This window comes from Melampsora larici-populina (assembly GCF_000204055.1).
Source record: "Melampsora larici-populina 98AG31 unplaced genomic scaffold MELLAscaffold_72, whole genome shotgun sequence".
NCBI lineage: Eukaryota > Fungi > Basidiomycota > Pucciniomycetes > Pucciniales > Melampsoraceae > Melampsora > Melampsora laricis-populina.
In genome coordinates, this window is record NW_006768836.1 from 124,804 (window position 1) to 144,202 (window position 19,399).

Consider the following 19,399-nt stretch of genomic DNA (forward strand, 5'->3'; position numbering starts at 1 on the left):
AGTCAACCATCAATCAATTTAACCAGATTCATCAATACAGCTACTAAAAAAATTATTGGTCAATTTCCCAGATTGTGTTGCACCAGGATTTAACTCGAGACCGGACAAAACCGCAGTATCACCGTGGGAGACCTGCAAAGGCATCTCTCCCCTGTCATGTAGCTGGTGCTTCCATATCCGTCAACCTGTCATATCATCCGTCAGCCAGCTTATTGAAGCTGGTTCTCGGTTCCTTCCATTGAGTTTGATCTCGAACCGCCCTTTCCTCTCTTTTCTCTGCTGCTCTATTCCCTCTCCTCATCCGGCTCTCTCTCTCGGATTGTTGTTTGGGTGGGTTTCCATTCAATTTCTTCTTTTGTTTCAATCTGGCCTCTAGTGAAAGACCCTTATCTTATCCCCTATTTAGTTCCATCATTGCAGACCATCCCTTCATTCAAATCGATTCCTTCTAGCAATTCAATTCCGTCTAATCAATCCCATCTTTTGATTTGATTTTGTCATTTGATTGATTCCTTCAACGTACGTTCTTGCGATTCATCATACTTTCCATCCAAGCTTTCATGATCTCCGAATTGGTTCTGGTTGCTGATAGACTGGGGAAAAGAAAGTGATTAGAGATAACTGGGTGTGGATTCCAAATGTGGGACGATACATACCCGTAGTCTTTGATGCAAGCCTTTCCCCATTCTATGGGCACAGATCCAGTTTGTATTCATGGGTGTGATTTATAACAAAGGCTGACACTGCTTCTCTTCATGATCTGTTCATGTATATTTTTATTTTATTTATGTTTCTTTTTATTTGTCCAGATGCCAACCAACCTTTACAGTGCGGATATCAAATTGGTGGTGGTACGAATGGCTCTTCGAGGGCTTTTGTATTGCGAGATCATCGAGACCCTTGGTGTGGGAATTTCCCTTACTTCGGTTCGGCGGTGGTTTGCTCTATACCAGAGGACTTGTGCTGTGATCACAAACCCTGCGGATCACATGAAACGAGGCGCTCCGACATATCTGAGCGCGGCTGAGCAGGAGTTTATCCTGGATTCTCTTCGACTGGATCCAACTCTCTACCTCAATGAGTTACAAAAAAGAATTCAAGATTGTTTTGACATTCATGTCTCTACAATGACTCTGTCTAATGAGCTGCGAAATCGCCTGAAGTGGACCAGAAAAAAGGCCCGCACGGTCCACCCCAACCAATCCTTGGTTGCTCGAGGAGCTTATATAGCATCCGTTCATGGAATTGATCCGAGATGCTTAGTTTTTACAGGTGAGGTTTTTTTCTTGGATTGTTCACCTTGCGCTTTGTGGTTTTGACAGTTATATTTTTCCAAACCTCGCCAGACAAAAGCGCTATCACGAAGCAGGGATTATATCGCGATTACGCCCGAGCGCCAATAGTTGAACGGTCTGCCCGTCTTGCGAGGCCAACGGCGGCGGTTTGGTGGTTGGTCTTACCTGCAATATCGATGGACGGGATCATTGCTTGTAAAATCCAAATGGGTGGTTATTCCCGTATTGATTTTGAATTATACTTAGAGCATGATGTAGTGGGTATCCTTCTCTCTCTCTATATATATAATATTTCACAAGTTTGATTTGTATTATCTCTTTTTTTCATAGTTGCCTGCTATGAACGCATGGCCTGCCAGGAATTCCGTTTTAGTGATGGATAATGCCCTCATCCATCACGGTGGCAGGGTTGCAGAGCTCTGTGAGGCTCAAGGTGTGCACCTCTTGTACCTGCCGACTTACAGCCCCGACCTGAACCCCATTGAAAAAGGGTTGTCTGTTCTTAAGGCTCGACTGAGAAGATCTCAAGCGCTTCAAGGTGTGATGTCTTTGGAAGAAGGACGGGCCGCAATCTTCATCACAGCTATGGAAGTTCTGTCACATTCCCTGTGCAAGGGCCTCTTTCGAGGCTGTGGGTATCTCTGAATCTTTTTGGGGAATATCTTCCTACTTATAGTTGTTAGGCCTCATTCAATATCTCTGAATAATTTTTGGTAATATTTTCCTACTTATAGTTGTTAGGCCAAATTTCAAATGCAGATAGGCCTCTTGCGAGGCTGTGGGTTTCTCTCAATAATTTTATTGAATGTTTTCCTACTTATACTTGTTAGTCCAACTTTCTTCAGTTGTTCTTGATTATGTCTTCTTTTTTGTTATCTTCCTTCAATATGAAACCTTTCCTTGCTCAAAATATAATCATATAAAAAAATTCTTTATTCTGTTGTTCTTGATTATGATTTCTTTTTTGTTATCTTCCTTCAATATGAAACCTTGCCTTGCTCAAAATATAATCATATAAAAAAAATCTTCATTTTTGTTATTGAAAAGTGTTCACGTTTGTGATGTGTGCGTTGTTTCAATCAGGCTCTATGATGCATTTCTTGAAATCAAAGTTTTTGTCTTCACTTCAAACATATTGATTTGAGGTGACCTTTAATCTCAGAGTGCGATCAACTCCAAATCAAGCAACTTCACATAATATTTTTGGTTCATTTTTACTTCGTAAAATGATTATGGGATTAGAGAAATCTTCATTTGAGTTGAAAATGTTGAGTTGAATAAGACTATGGGATTTGCTTGCTCTTGCGCCCAAAGGCTTTCAAGTTTCTTCACAATTTTTTTATTTTCAATATTAACAGATGAAGACCATGTATACACATAAGAGAAAATCGCCCCAACATAGCCTAATCAAGTGACTAGGAGTAGTGAAGAAAAACAAGAATAATAAAGGATAAAAAAAGACATATAAAGCTGAAACGAGTCAATCAATATCAGAGGTTCCAAAACCACCTAAACAAGTGACTAGAAGCAGTTAAGATAACCAAGGTTAGAAAATTCTAAAAAAAGGCTAATCGAGATGAAGCAAAACAAGTGACTATAAGAAAAAAAAATAGACCGAACAAAACAAAAAAGTGACAAAACAAAAAAGGAACAAATGAACCAAAACGAGTGACTATAAGTTGATAAGATGAAAACAAAATAACAATACTCCCAAAATTATAACTTAAACGAGTGACTAGAAGTCAAGAAGATAAGAACTAGAAAAATTTCAATCACACAAAACCAACATAAGAGACTAGATGTCAAAGGGAGAGAAAATATAAGTAAAGAGGACGCAAAATAAAAACCGAACTAATCAAAGAAGCCCGCTTATTGAGGGGTTTCTGGAATCGTGCGAGCTGAAGAGATTATTTAAACGTTAAGGTGAGTAAGATGATATTGAAAGTGATGAGACAGAAATAAAAACTTACAATACAATTGGTCATCACGAGCTTGGGCTGCTGCAAGGAGCCGCGCGGCTAAGTTGGCCTCAATGCCGTGCTCCACCAAAGTGGCCTCGGTCATATTGACCGAGGGGATGAGATCCATCCAACACTCAACTCCTGCTTTGGCTAGATTCAACTGTGTTGTGACATCTTTGGCCGGCACGCCAACCAAGTATACAAAGTTTTCGAGAGCTGCCTCATGGGAGGCAATGACGTCAAGCCCATCCGAGGTGTCAGATGTATCAACATCTGAATCCATGGGGCTATCAAACCAGATGCCCTCAGCGGTGGATCGACCTGTAGCTGGACATGAATAACATGATGAGGAATGAAAAATTAGCCATCCAAAATTTATTTCAGAATCAATAAAAAAGATAGGAGAAATCGCTATCATACCATATTGGGGCCTGTTAACTTTCTTCGGACTCATGACGGGCGGACTCAAGCGGGGACTAACCGGTGGCCAATTCTCGTAGTCGCTCAAGTGGAAGCTAGGCAAGGGTGAAGATGAAGCTAAGTTGGTGGCCTCCCCACCGACTCGAGTAGGTGTGTTTTGAAGGGGTGGCGTCTCGTGTTTGACAGAAGGAAGACGAAGAGGTGCAAAACAATTCTTAGGCTTAATGTCAGGAGTCTTGCGTTTGACAGTTGGAATAGGAAGAGGTGCGAAAATGGGCTTCTGCTTGTCAGGAGAAGAAGTGCAAAGATTGATAATTCCCTTTCCGGATCCTTTCGAGGTGGACACAACCGGTTTGATGTCAGAGTTCCGACTGGGAAGACCGCGGGTGGATCAGTTGGATCGGGCGGCAGACCTACGAGCGGATCTGTTGAGACCACGCTGAAGAACACAATCATTGACATCCATGTCCTTATGGAATACACAAGATTTGATCATCTCGTTCTTGTATTCAGCAGTGTTGGGAGGCATGTGGATCGTGGCCATTCCTGCTGCCTAAACATCAATAGAAGAATCAAAGAATGAACACGATTTGATCAAGAAGAAAAACACAAGCTTACTTTTGCCTTGGCCCAGATAAATGCGGCCCGGCGGGTGAATCAATAATGGAAGTGGGGATCCCATGTAGCCACTAGAATGGCTCCATCGCCTCCACCACTCCCCTCCTTGGCATACTTGCGATAAATTTCAGCACAGGCCTCATCACCCTCAACATATTTACCTCGGATTTTGTAATCCGAGGTACTTCTCAGGGCAAAAAAATACCTCGGGCAAAAACCTTAGACAAGGTCTGTCCGAGGATTTGCCTCCGATGATGCCTCGGATTTCTCAACCCGAGGCATCTATGCTGGCAGTGCATGCAAAGCCACCATTTGTTTGGAGGCCTGTGACAAACATAAGGAATACAAATCAGCACGCTGATATACAAAAGAAAGATTGAAACAAACAACTGCTTACCTCTAATCGGGCATGAGCCTCCGCAAGAGCGTCACTTGCAGGGCCAGGACCCGTTGCTGAAGCAATCAGCTTCTTGGCCGCACTCATATAAAAGGATATTGGGAGATTAACTTTAGGCAATAAGATAAGAAGAGGAAAGGATAAGAATCAGGATAATAGAAAAAAGCAAAACTTACTTGAGCTAATTTTTTAGCCTTTGCTGATTTGTTTTTGGTTTCAATCAAGATTGAACCCTTTTTTTTCTTAGAGGCCTCAAGCAGATCAGTGAATTCTTGCCAAGTCGCATGACCACGTAAAGTCACCTTTGGACGTCCGACAGTACCTTTCCAAGTCACTGACAGAGCCAACTCGCTGGCTAAGATTACATTGCTCATACCTGGTGCATAAGCATCGCAAATGCCACCACATTTGGCCTTGAACTCTTTCAAGGACAAACCATATAAACACACTTTGAGCTTGATCAGTTCACCATCATTGAAAAGTTTTGATTCAAGGATTTGCAACTTGCTGGTTGCGCTAGTCGACTTGCGGGTGGCGATGTTAGTTGGAGCAGCCAGGGGGACCAGGTCAACTTTGCTTTGCGTGTGTATTTTGAATACCACCACAATTGATACCTTGTGCTTCTTGTCAAAAGCGGCGCAATTATTGGTTCCTGGGTTATATAGGGGCTGAGAAATCAAGCGGGCTGGGGTGTCGTCGCCTGCTTTGGTGTCTACCATTGACTTAGAGGCTGGACACACTGAAAGAAGAGATCAGTAAGAATATAAAAACAGCAAGATTAGGTTGCTTACCCTGATTATGTGCCCCAGCGGCTCCTAGAGCGGACACAACCGAGCCTTGGGAGCTGTTAGAAACTTGAGAACTTTGAGACATTCCTAAAATAAAGGAAACAAAAAAGCAAAAGATGATGAGCGGAGCAAAGACTAAAAAGGAAAACGACGAAAAGATGTTACTGATTAAGGGATATAACAAAAATAAGGCAAGTCTGGCCTGCAAGAAAAATACGAAAAGCAGTATGAATTAATGTGTAACATGTAACCCAAGAAAGGAATTGAATGAACCAACACTGGGAAGATGAGGGTTATGCGAGTAAGCGGTTGAAGAATGAAGAGTTTGAATATATCAAAGCAACAGCAGAAATTAGCTTGAGGGAAAGGATGAAGGTGGGTTGATAGGCTGGCTTTTATAGGGAGCCGTCTCTTTGGCTGGTTGCTAAGTTGGTTGAATTCCAAGTGGTGAAGCCCTGAAAGAAAATTGATTCCGGTTTGCCAAGAGGAATTTAACTTCTGAATTAATGTCACTTTGATTTGCTAATGTGATTGAGACTGCGTCAGACGCACTGAGCTAGAAAATAAATTTGGTTCAATATTTTGAGCGCATCGATTTGATATCGAAGAGGCCTAGGATTGAAAGAAATTCCTGTTGGTTTAATTTGGATTCTTCTAACAAGGGTGAGAATGTCCCCCCTGAACGTCCATATGATTTCTAGAAATTGTCTTCGGTATAAATGTGCTGAAAAGGTTCAAAAGAGTCAAAAGACGTGCTTGATTCGAAGCCAGGGATTCGATCGAAAGAATCGAACTCAAGAGACACTTGCTTGAATCGAAACAATGAATTGAAAGAAGTGCTTGAATCGAAATAAGGGTTTGAATCAATAAATTCGCTTGATTTGAAATAATGGAATGATTTGAATGAAGATTAGTGTTTATCGGAACCAGGCAGAGGCAGTGTTGCGGCCAATTGAACTTGGGGACTTGAACAGTGTGATTCCCGGCTGAAGCTCCGTAAGGATCCTGATAGGAATAGGAAGGTGTCAGTGTTGTTCTAATGAAGTCGAAGGAAGTTGCGGCCGATTGAACTTGAGGTCTTGAAGGGTGTGATTCCAGGCTGAAGCTCCGTAAGAAGATTCTGTCAGTGTCTAATTAAATCGAAAGAAGTTGCGGCTGATTGAACTTGAGGTCTTGAAGGGTGTGATTCCAGGCTGAAGCTCCGTAAGTTGGAATCTGTCAGTGTCTAATGAAATTGAAAGAAGTGTTGCGCACAATTGAACTTGAGGACTTGAACAGTGTGATTCCCAGCTGAAGCTCCGTAAGAAGATTGGAATGTGTCAGTGTTGTTCTAATGAGATCAAAAGAGAAAGAAGTGTTGCGCACGATTGAACTTGAGGACTTGAAAGGTGTGACTCCCGGCTGAACCTCCGTAAGGCAAATGAACTTGAGGTCTTGAACGGTGTGATTCCGGCCAAAGCTCCGTAAGTTGGAATGTGTCAGTGTTGTTCTAATGAAATCAAAAGAATTGTTGCGATAAAGTTGTTCTGTGAGGTTCAGTTGTTTGAATCAAAAGAGAAATCACTGTGGATATTGAAAGGTGTAGGGTAGTGTGGATTAGGGAAATTTATGTAAACATGGTTTGGGCAGACTGTAGAGGAAAGTGAGGGGACCTCGGTCCAGGAAGATAAGTATAAGGGGACCTCGGTCCTCTTCTACGGTATTGAAGCTGACATGATCTAGAATCTGTCTGTCATGGGTTGGGAGAGAGAATTTCTGACAGACCTGTACAGGTCTCCCACAGTGATACTGCGGTTTTGTCCGGTCTCGAGTTAAATCCCGGTGCAACACAATCTGGGAAATTGACCAATAATTTTCTTAGTAGCTGTACTTTCAACAGAACACATCAATTTCAACTGCAAACTCAAGCTCCAAAGCTAAATTCAATCCCATTAAACTTAAAGTCAACCAAATCCTAAAACCATTCCTGAACCAAATTACAGACATTCATCACAATCAACAAACCAACATACAAGATCACTTTGAAGCAACAAATGTTCAAATCAATTGAATTGATTGGGGGATTTGAAGTCGAGTTTTGTGATTTTTCGGAATTTGTAACCTTGCAATGCAATTTGTCTACCTTCAACCTTGTTGCCATTGAAGATAACGAGCACAGACACCCCTCAGCAAAAGCATCACAGTTCATTCAACCCGCAAGATGACAAGTTATCTTGAACCTGGAAACACACAAAGACCAGACCGTCCTTTGAAAAATCTGGTCCAATCTGATTCCCTTTCAAATGACTTCACTATCTAATTCAAATTCACATTCAAGACGTAATGGATCTACATCTGGTACCCCACCTTCAATCCAACAGTTTCTTGTGAGTTCATCCACCACTTTCTCTCCTTCTGCTAAATGTAGTTATTGGTTTAGTAGTTGTTCCAAAGTACTTGAAGTAGCACATATGTTCTTTTAACTTATCTTGATTGCAAATCAACAACCAACTGAATGTGTTTGTTTCCTTGAGATCTTTTTCACAGACTGCTGTCAATTCACTCGCATCTTCTCATATGTATTCTACTGTTACTCGATTATTGGTCACAACTAAGGAGTTACTTGAAAGTCAACCACATGGTCGGATCAATGAAAGTTGTGTATCTGATATTTACATGGGATCAGGGAATGAGTATAATGCTTCAAGTCTAGCATTCTCCAAGGAAAGTATTGATATGAAGTTGGTCAAAATTGTCTCCACCTGTTTACTAAATTCTGTTTAATTATCTTGGTTGTTGGTCTAATGATTGTATTATCTCTTGATTCCTTGTTAGTGATTTGAATTTGGTGCCAGACGATCTACGAGAATATCTTGAAGCAGCTCTATCTGAAGATGCCTCCCCTATGACATTAGAACAGCATTTGCCTCAAATAGGACCGATTGTAGGTCATTTACTTAAGGGGTTAAAAGTCAAACATCAAGAATGTAGGGCAGCCAAACAAAGAATGAAGTCAACCAGGCCCATACCACAAAATGCTCTTTTCCAATCGAGCTCCTGGTCGCAAAAATCTTCCTCCCAATTGTCCAACTGGAGCTTATCCGACCTCTGTTTGGGCTACTCATGTTAGTCAAACTTTATCTGCGGCCAAAATTGAGAAGATCTTTGGAGGAGTGCAGTTGCCTCTTTGCCTGATGCTCAGGACTTCACCAATCATCACAACCAGCCAGTCCTGGACTACACTCTGCTTCACAATTACCCACAGTTGAGTTCGCTCCATTGAAATCACATGAACCCTGCCAAATCAAAAGTCCCAGTGAAACAACCAGTCCTGAATTGTCTACTGGTACCTCTTCCAACATTTCACCTCTCAATCAAGCAGTACAATCAGTGAATGAATCCTCAGACAATTTTTGGTTTCCATTACCTAATGTAATTGTAATCAAAGCTATTGTGAGACCTATCGAACTGAGGTATATGTATCATTTTGATAGTCAAAGATCTACCAATTGATTGGACAAGGTAAATACCAACCTTTCAAATCGGTCTTTGTTTCATTCATTCAACTGATTGCTTGGTTTTGTTTCTTTGGATATACTGAATGGTATCTTCATCACATACTTCATTGAATAGAAGAACATGAAAGTTTTATATAAATAGATACCCAAAACATAATGACTATGAATGAATATAATCATTTAGATGCAATGGTCACTGCCAGCATTAAATAGGTTCCCTGGTAGGAACATGACCTAGGCTGGGAATATAATTGAGAGAAGAATGGAGCATCAAATCATCTTGCACTGTACATCTGAGCCATAAAGCATACACTACATATGTGCAAACATCTGAGTAAATCCTTAGATATCAGCTACATACATGTCCGCTCAGTTATCTGCTCATCTAGATAAGCAAATCATGTGTAATACATGCTGTAACTTTGTTCAGCTTGAGACACACATTTCAAAATATTGACTACATATATCACAATGGTTGCTCAGGAAATATACATGGAACTGTGTAACAGTAGCAGAATGGGAATATGATCCCTACCACCCATATTCCCATCTGGGAACCTCTTTAATGCTGGAAGTGGGTAAGTCCATCAACCCAAATCCACAACAAGAAAACGAGTCAAACTGAATTCAGGATTTTTTCTCTTAAACTGAAATTTCAAGTTGGTTAAGTGAAATGATTGAAAAGAAATTAAAACACAATGTACAAGAAGTATCAGAGATCAAATCACTTTTAGCCAATGCAACTTGAAAATCGAACGAATTTTATATCTAAATACTAAAAAGATGGACCACTCCCATGAGTTTTGGTCCCTCTTTTTATCCGTCCATTGGTTTTTTGGCTACCTGTCACCTGTTTGTGCTTCTCAAATTCCTCCTTCTACATATTGCTTTTACATTTTGTTATTCCTTTGTTGTTCACCCGCTTGTCCTACTTTTCTTACTTTTCTTGCATGTTGATTTGATTCAATTGGACTTTTACAGCCTTAGATTACACAACTTCATGTGTCCTGACTCCTGGTACACTACAGTGCGTCGCCCGCGTAATTCACATTGTCTCCTTACTCATTATTTCCTATTCCATACTTTCTTGCTTTCTGGTCTTTGACTTTTCATCTTCACTTCATGCATCCTGGTCTTTCTTTGTGAACCTCATCGACTGTACTGGATAGAGCCGTCATCACAAAGAACACATATGAGCTTGATTACAGAACAGTGCAGTGTATCAAACAAATGAGACCCGATTTCAATTTCAATTTCATCTCAATCTCTCAAAGTAAGTAACAAGTTCAATCTTTTGGGAGACTTTGGATGAATTCTGATATTGTTTATTTCTAATTTCAGGACCAATACTTCAAATCAATATCCTTCTTTTTCTCAATTTAATTCAACATCAGTTTAGTCATATTTCAATCTTAAGTATCAATTTTCATGCAATCTTGAACCAATGATGGGTTTTCTGATTTTTTTGGGCTACAATAAGCAAATCAAACCAAAACCTTTAAAAATATCCCACAAAGTACATGATTCAAACTTAACTTCAGCATCAAGACGACCAGCTATCACAAATGCAGATTTAACTCAAGGAAGTTTACCACCTGTTACATCAGGTTACAATCAAACCAAATCAACTAAACCATCTACATTGTTTGAACCGTGTTTACAAGTCAGTTCATTTCCAACATTGGTTTGAAAATCACAAGAGCAGCAAAAGATACAGAACCATATGGTCCTAATTTTGGTGTAATGCCTTGGCAAATCATTTCAGAAGGATAAACTGGCATAAATCTAATGCAGGTTTAGACAATCAATTAAGTTTAGTATCAGATTCTTTCAAAACATAAAAATAAAGACAAACTATTAAATAGAATCGAACCCACAAATTTAATATGAGTGGGTCCTAAAACTGGATGTGGTTCTACAATTAATGATCCTTCAGTTCCTAGGGCTTCTACTTCCCTTTTACCAACTTGTCATAAAAAACTCCAAAACTTGGCTGATCTTAGGAATCGATCAAATGGCTGTTGATGAAGCTGTTTTACAACTTAAGTCCAATCACAAATCTTTGGCTAGGAAAGTATCAAGTTCAGATTTAGAAGCTACAGATCAAGCTGTTGCAAGAGGATGAAACAAGAGAAATTGATAGTTTGTTAGTATTTTTTGATTTTGAATTCACATCCAATGACCCAAGGTGATCCCTTCTGATTCCTGAATTTAAAGAAACGAAGCAAAAGCACCAAGCCATCCAAGGACCAAGGATAACAGCAATGAATAGAATGATTGGACAAACAGTTTCTATAAAGGCATCCATCATCAAAGGCATCCAACCTTGTATCTGATGCAAGTTTGTATATAGCTCACCTGGCTTCGGACTCGGAAGGCATCCGCACATCTCTTGTAAAAATAGTCGATCTTAAATTTTTCCGCGAGAATTTGACACCTCAAGTTCAACACACTAAACCATAGCTTGGAAATCTGGCTTTTGCTTTCACCCTACCTATTGTAGTTTGAAATCCACTCAGATTCTGTACGTTCCTCAATCCTGGGCTTGGATTCATTGTCTTATGGTGAATTGCAGCTGACAAAGTGTCAATCAATTTTTCAATCAGATTCACGAGACAAAACATTTGGAGGTCAAAAACTTTGGTATCTGGTTACAATATGATTCTTGATCTTGTACCCACAACATGAACAAGGGATTTTGTGAGATGTCTCAAGCCAAATCCCAGTGCTGCTCACGGTTGCTACCAGGATGCGGCTTCACATTATTGTGTTAGATTCTGTTTGAACTTTGGCCCAGGTAAAAAAATGCCTGATTTATGTATCAGTCTTGAACAATCTTATACCTTAAGCAACTTTCACCAGAGGATCAGACCTGCTCCTTTTGATGCTTTTCAATGGATACGTCTATCAGAGTTGGCCAACACATTTGCTGGCAGTCCTATAGCTCAAGGACATTGTTGATTTGGGTAATACTCTTCAAGGACATGTGCAGTGACTATCAGCAATCTTCCTTTGATTTCATTTAAGTTTCACTCAACACTTACTCAACATTCCATCAGTCACATCTCAAGTAATTGTTAAAGTAACAATCAGAAGGTACAAAGTTTCACTAATCCATGTTAACCTTTCTAAGTAGCTTTAAAAACCAATCATTGTCTGTAACTTGATCAACATACAGGGTAGGGTAAAGGTTTCTCAATTGAAAGTATTCATCTTCCATAGCAAAGTCACGTAAAGCAATCACGGTATTCAATTCAAACAATGTTTTTCAGTCTCCTGACTTTGAGTTTCAACAAGGAATCACTCAGATTGAAAATATGTGCTCACATGAAGAAGAATAAATCTCATTCTTGACCCTGATTATTTTGAGATTAGCCCAAGATCAACAACTGGCTGACTAAACTTGAGTCTCAGATGCAAATCTCTTCAGCCAAATTATTACTGATGGCAATGGATCAACTGACTATGTTTTACATAAGATTAAGAAATCTTTACTGCACAAATGAATTTCATAATAACTACAATTTTCTACAACTTCAAAAAAATCAAATGGATTCAATATAATCAACCAATCACATCTCCTCTCTATCTGTGTTTGTGATTTATGTAATAGACATATTTTCTATAGTGAAAAAACTGGTGCTTCAAACAAGAAACTTCTGATACAGATTTGAGTATGAGACCCAGCCTCATCTTGACATATAGGTTCTTTGAGAGTCATGCTCACTTTACCAATTTCTTCTTTTCCTCAGGTTTCACTACACCAAATCAATGATTTACCGTGGAGTTTAGAAAAGTCAAGATGTAGAAAATTCTCAGCAATGCATGAGAGTTAGGACAAAATTGAAAAAATTATGGTTGAATCAGTCTGTGATTTCCCATCATTTTGCATATTTTTTCATATTTTTACCTTGAGTTTTGAAGTCGTTCCATAGAAAAATGATTTTGGGGCGTATTTGGTCAGAAACTCAAATTTTGTCCAAAACTACCCAGGCTTGGGCAGAAACTTTTCAACACTCACAAATACAACTATTTTCTTTTGATCAATTTGGCAGTTGCACATTACGAAAGCCACATACTGGATCTACAGTTTCCATTTGGATGCTAAAACCCTTGCAGAACAGATTTATAAGCTTTTCTAGCTTTGCTGTTGGGGATGGTGATTGCTGTACCTTCTTCGTTTTTGGACACACACCACTCATTCTAATGTGTATCTGGTAAATTAAACATGTAGCTTTCAGAATGGGCAGACATTCCAGATGTTGACCCAGATTGACAATTTTATTGGTATCACAAGGTTAATGCCTCCATGACTGCCAGTTTGGGACATAAACTGAGTTTCTGACCTGATATACACTGCTGCCGTAAAAATCTGTAAAAATATGCAAAATGATGGGCACACACAGGGGAATGCAACCCTTATTTTTCCATGTTTTTTTGATCCCTTCCACCTTGTGTATAATTTTCTATGCCTTATTAATTTTCTAAACTCAGTGGTAAATGTGCAATCTGGCGTAGTGTTTGCTACAAACGTCTGTTCTTCTGAAACTGTTTTGTTCTTCTCAAGTCATCTTGTTTTCCTCAAAGTTATTTTCAAATATGAGTTGTTTGTCTCAAGTTTTTTCTACTTTTCATAGTTCTTCTCATTTTTTGTTTTTCTCAAAGGCTTTCTCAAACTTTTAAGTTCTTCTCAAAGAGGAGTTAATGAACCTGGGAATACACAACTCAACAGAAATTTTCATCTCTTCAAAGTGCGGATAGCAAAGTTCTTGTTTCAAAACATCAGTAACCTCTTTTGTAAACAATTGTATACATATTACACACAACAATGTGACTTCTGCATCCATGAGTTTTGTATGAGTGGAGCTATTTGTGTACCACAAATGATCAGACTTATTTTTATAAGGCAGGTGCGGGCATGCCTGCATGTTCTCTAGTCAATCAAATACAGAGGATTTCAACCTATTAAAAATTAATTTGTCATTATCATCTTCAAAGTTTGGGAATTTCAAATGTGTCTGAATCACAATATAGATTGATTGGTGTTATGGATGTAATCTATGTGACAGTGATTGATATTACATCATAGTAGTTTGCTAACTTTCTCTTCACTGTAACAATATTCTTATAACATTATTAGCATTAGTTATTGATATACTGTTAGTTGTTGTTAGACTGGATTGGTTTCTCTCTTCTTCACCTTTCCAATATTGTCTAATTGTTTCTTTCAGAGTGAATCCTTCTCATCAATTGGATTCATTCAATATTCAATATCAGTAAAGGTTGAAGGAAATGAAAGTAATATCAGGATTGGCTGAAGTGGCAGATTAAAATATTTAAGGTTTTTGTTAGTTGCAAAGGGATCTTAAGTGTTTTCAATCAATGGAATGATTATTTTGTAATTCATTCTTTCTTTACATTCATCAAAGTCAAATTTCATTAATTTTAGGCAATTGATAAACCACGCCGACATAAAAATGAATTTGACACCGGATTTCCTTAGCTTGGATTACTCTGGATTCCTCTGGAGGTCATACAGGTGGACTTCATGTCTGAAACAGCTAAGTATACGGTACCTGTAAAAAAGACTTCTTTAAGCGTCTGAAGCCGGTTTAGATTGTGTTAACATAGCTGTGAAGCCCACTTTCTAAAAGTTTGACGCCGTGATTGAGAAATACAAAGACCATGTACAAATGTATATGTACCATAGGAGAGCCAGTGAAATAATTTGCAAGCTTGCAAGTTTTGTGTGAACCATTCCAAACCACAACACCTCCTTCTAGCATCCAAGTGATCAAAGATCTTATCCAATGTTCTCCAATACATATACATTTAAATCATGATTTTTACACCAACAACCAACACCTTTTCGATCAATTTTTTCCAGACACCGATTCATCACAGCTACCTCCATCTTTTCCGCCCGATCACTACTTCGCTTATAATTGCATGGATGTGCCAAATGCACTGATGAGGCCGCCTGATTCAGTCCCTCATCTTTCGAGTACCACGGCACTAACCAATTCCCACCATACCCAAGATAACCACGACCTGGCACTAAGACTTGAAGACCCAATTGTGATAGAAGGTGAAGAGGATGCGGATGGTGAGATAGATGAAGATGAGAACAACCAAGAGAACATAGATGATTATGATTTCATTGTAAAAGATTTGACAGGAGGCAAAAGGTCAGATGTTGATTCTGAGAAAGATGATAATGAATAGCTCTTGAGCATATGGGATGGCTATGTTCCCTGACAACTGTTGAGCAACGTCCATTTGCTGAAAGCACCTATGTACTAAGGTCTGTAAATAGTTTAAATGCAAAACACAACCTATAGCGCCTCGACATAAGTGATTGCTTCTCTACTTTCCCTGCTATTGCCCTTGTTTTTACATCTTAAGCGATCTTAAGCTTTGTGACACATCAAACAATCAAAGAGCTTGCTCTGAAGTTAACACTTCGAATAATTGGTTAACAAATACATTGAATAATTGATCATCGTGCGTATAGAGAGCCGTTTGCCAACAATCAATCTGACTCTAACACTGATATCTGAAGTCAGCGTCACACACATGGGAAGCGGGCGTCAGATTGGTTTGGACCAAATCAAAGGGATGAAGCTGACTTGCAAACACATCAAAAACCGGCTTCAGAACATTTCAGAGTCTTCTTAAGCCTTTACAGGTAGCTCCGACCTGTATGACCTCCAGAGTAATCCAGAGTAATCCGGGCTAAGGAAATCTGGTGTCAAATTCATTGTTATGTTGGTGCGGTTTATCAATCGCCAAATTTTAACTTTGATTGATTTTTTGGCTGAGTTTTATGTTGGATTATTTGATGAAATTGAATCAAGGAAACAACTTCATTTTTTGAAGTTTTATGGAAAAGAAATTGGATGAAATGAAAGTTGTGAATTGATTTTTGATCCATTTATCAAGAAATTTGCATGTTGTTTAGAAGGATGTGAAAGTTTGATCATAATAGATTTAATTAGAGGTCTTTCAACAGAACTTATACCTTATGCTGCAAAGTAAGTTATCAACAATCAATTTAATTTATTGAAGGACGGCACTATTTGGCAACCGGTTTGAGAATACCCAAAGCCCGCAATTTCCGGTACATAACCCGTGGATCCCGCGCATACCCTGACCCGTGCACACCTAAATTTGGCCGCAGCCGCAGCAAACGGGCGCCAAATAAATGTCTACCGCCCTCAAACCAAAATCAACTGCCCTCTACAACCAAACAGGGCAGTATTCTCCGATTAGCGGGCTCAACCAAAACCGGGCGTACCTACCCTCCATCCTCTCATCCCATCCTCCTAATCTAACCTTTGCCTCATTCGCGATTTGACTGCGCCGTGCTTGATTCCACCACCATACCTGTTTGGATTGAACAGTATCAACATCAACTAGGTAGGTGGATCAGTGAGTGTGAGGTGGTTGTCCAATGATTTTTTTTATTCATTGTTCTAGGTCTTTTTCTTTTTCCTTTGCGAGGTTAAACAGAGTTTTGAAACTCTGTTGAACTGCTCTTACTATGGACAATTGGTTGTGTTGTCTCTCTCTCTCTCTTGTCGTATCTAACACATGTTTTGTTTATCCTTCAAGGTTTTTTGTGCGTGCAATCACTATCTATACATACAACTTTAAAATTATGTTTTAACAACTGACAACTCGCTCTTGCTATGGTGCTTGCCTTTTGGCTCACAACTTAGTGGTCTCTCTTCCATCGTATCTTACACACACTTGTTTATCTTGAATGAAATGATCTTAACTTGTGTTGCTTGTTTGGTTTTGTTTGTTGAATGAAATGGTCCCAGGTCTAGTGTTTCTCTTTTCATAGTCAAGTAGTGACAAGTGAGGTACATAGATTGAGAGTTTTGTTTGTTTGGGGAAGATGGGTAGAGTAAACAAACAAACTACCTACCGGGCGCTGAATTGTAAGTGGGCGCCAAAAACCATGAATAGGGTGATGTATAACCAATTATCTGTCCTCCGGGTGTTGGGTCAAAAAACCGGTTGCCAAATAGTGCCGTCCTTTATTTAATTGTTGAAGTAAATGAAAATGTTTGAAACATCAAGTCCGGATCTTCAATCTTTTTTTTGTTTTTTTTGATTTCTAGGCAGTGGGATTTAGAACCCAGTACTACCACAGAAGAACAAGAAGAAATTTCACAAGATTAAACTTAACACCTGAATCAATTAAATTCTTCACAATCTGGACTCATGAAAGTAAATAAATAAGTCCATAAAAGAAAACAAAAATGATACTCAAAAATTAGGCGAGAATTATCTAATTTAATGTTGATTGAAACTATTTTAAAGGTGATAACAACTGAAATTTAACTTCAGATGGTGGTCATCAACTATAGTTTGATGAAAATCATTGTGTTGAAAAAATAGAAGAAAATTTAAAGTTTAGTGAAATCTGCAGGGATAGATTTTTTCATGCTATTAGAATTACATCTTCAGAAAATGGTTCATCAAAGAAATTAAGTGGAATATTTTCAAATTTTGTGAAATTTGTTTTGATGAGAAAAAATCAAGGACCATGGAATTATGAGGAAAGGGTTGAGGATTGATGGGAATGGGTTGAGTGACAATGACATCTGTTCTGTTTTAAGAAGAAGACCTGAGTGTTGGAGATGCAAAATATCAAGATTGATTTCTATGTATAGTGGCTCTCAAACCTGACCCAGTTTTCAAAAAACCCAGTTGACCCAGTTGACTTTTTGGCGGTAACTTTGTGCTTCAAGTTGACATTTGTTGACAGCTCTTGGCCAAAAGTCACACTGGGTCAACCAGGTTTTTTGAAAACTGGGGCAGGTTTCAGAGCCACTTATGATAATTGAGTATTTTCTTTTGAAATTTTGGAAGAGTTGATCAACTTTGTGAAGTCTTATTATGCAGGGTTTCTTTTGTTTTTGTATTTAAAAAGGTTTATACATATCATATATCTGAGTTGAAGAGGAAAAAAAGGAAGAGAATAAAAGTATATTAAACAAAAAAATCATAAATAAATGTCTTGAATATATTTTGGTGAAGTTACACAAAACCAAGGCTGATTCCCCATGGTGATTTTTGATTGTGATGTAAAATTATTGGATGCAATTTGTATGTACACATCATTGTGTTTGATGGGAATATGCATTCAGGGTCAGGGGTTCACAGTAATCTGTTGTGTCTTCTGCTTTTTGTGTCAAAATTCTTGAGCTTATTTGTGAGCTACAATTATGTATTGGGGTGTTTAGTACGTCATAAGAAATTGATTGTGTGATGTGTCTGTGCCTGGGGCTGTTTGCATGAAAGATTCTAGGTTGGGTGGTGGATCAGATTAATGCAGATACAAATATGGTGGCAATGTGAATTGATCAAACATCATTCAATGATGCAGCACCCGCCGCTGATTGGGCTAGTTCTTTTGATGTATGAACTTGCAAACTTGTTATAACTGTAATTTGTTGATTTGTTTTGATTTGGAACTTGCTTCATTGATTAGTAATGACTTTCATAAAACTTTTGAATCTTCAAATTGAACATTGATTCCACCCAGATGATCTCTGCTTTCCCATTGATACCTTCACAATTTGAGATTTTCTCATCACAGCAGACAGATATGCTTTCACTGGGAGCATTTTTTCTCAAGAAACACTGCAAGCACAAATGGAAGGGTAGCACACAGTGAATTCAGAAGATTATTAGCTATACAAGATTGCATATCTTGTATGATTAGCTGAAACAGCACATCAAGAAAAAATGAAAAACTTGAAGATGAAATTTGTGGAGAAAGGTTTTAAAAGGTGGGAGTCTTGAACACAGACCACAATATAAAAAGGTGTCACCCCTTCCCTCAAAATAGGATCAAAATCACTTGTGTACAAATTGCCTTCTACTCAATATCTTCCATATAGTTGAAAATAAAACTTGGCTTCTGCGTTGCTCAATATGTTTAACAAACGGTTCTGGTTTCTAATCACTACATCAATGTTTTCTGCATTGATACACTCAAGCAGTGTAACACCCCTCCCCAGTAAGTCTTGAAATGAACTTGGAAACCTCTTGTGGTTCAGCGGCTGACTAGCAGAACTGGTATTGGATGTGGATTTTTCTGGTGACACGGAATTGTGTTGCAATGTCCCAGACGCTGTTGCAGAAATTAGGGACCTTGTAATACAAGGCAAGGGGGAAGATATTGACCATCTCATTGCTGATGATGCATGTATCTTAGTCAACAATAGCCCAGTTAGACTTGAAGGTGAGCTTTTCAGGAATTTCAGGAAACCATAAACTTTCTGCAGGGATGGTGTGTATTGTAAAAGTTGATAATATAAACATTCTATTTGTGGAACATCAATAATTGATGGATAGCCTTCAAAGAGAGAGCACATCAAGGCGATTACAAGAGTCGCACCCCATA

General features: G+C 38.8%; 3 protein-coding genes across 3 annotated transcripts; 2 read left to right on the forward strand and 1 right to left on the reverse strand.

The window, feature by feature from the left end:
• Nucleotides 1-2,862: 2,862 nt before the first annotated feature.
• Nucleotides 2,863-5,564, reverse strand: MELLADRAFT_112817 (uncharacterized protein; the record flags this gene model as incomplete). Its single annotated transcript, XM_007417415.1, has 5 exons — nt 2,863-2,889; nt 3,738-3,956; nt 4,692-4,760; nt 5,408-5,430; nt 5,483-5,564. The coding sequence occupies 5 exons, from the start codon at nt 5,562-5,564 to the stop codon at nt 2,863-2,865; spliced, it is 420 nt and encodes a 139-aa protein (XP_007417477.1).
• A 2,197-nt stretch (nt 5,565-7,761) lies between these two features.
• On the forward strand, nt 7,762-8,741 carry MELLADRAFT_94744 (uncharacterized protein; the record flags this gene model as incomplete). Its single annotated transcript, XM_007417383.1, has 4 exons — nt 7,762-7,845; nt 8,006-8,199; nt 8,294-8,583; nt 8,638-8,741. The coding sequence occupies 4 exons, from the start codon at nt 7,762-7,764 to the stop codon at nt 8,739-8,741; spliced, it is 672 nt and encodes a 223-aa protein (XP_007417445.1).
• Nucleotides 8,742-14,925: 6,184 nt separating this feature from the next.
• MELLADRAFT_112819 (uncharacterized protein) lies at nt 14,926-15,475 on the forward strand (the record flags this gene model as incomplete). Its single annotated transcript, XM_007417405.1, has 2 exons — nt 14,926-15,164; nt 15,382-15,475. 2 exons carry the CDS (start codon nt 14,926-14,928, stop codon nt 15,473-15,475), a joined length of 333 nt encoding a protein of 110 aa, XP_007417467.1.
• Nucleotides 15,476-19,399: the final 3,924 nt, after the last annotated feature.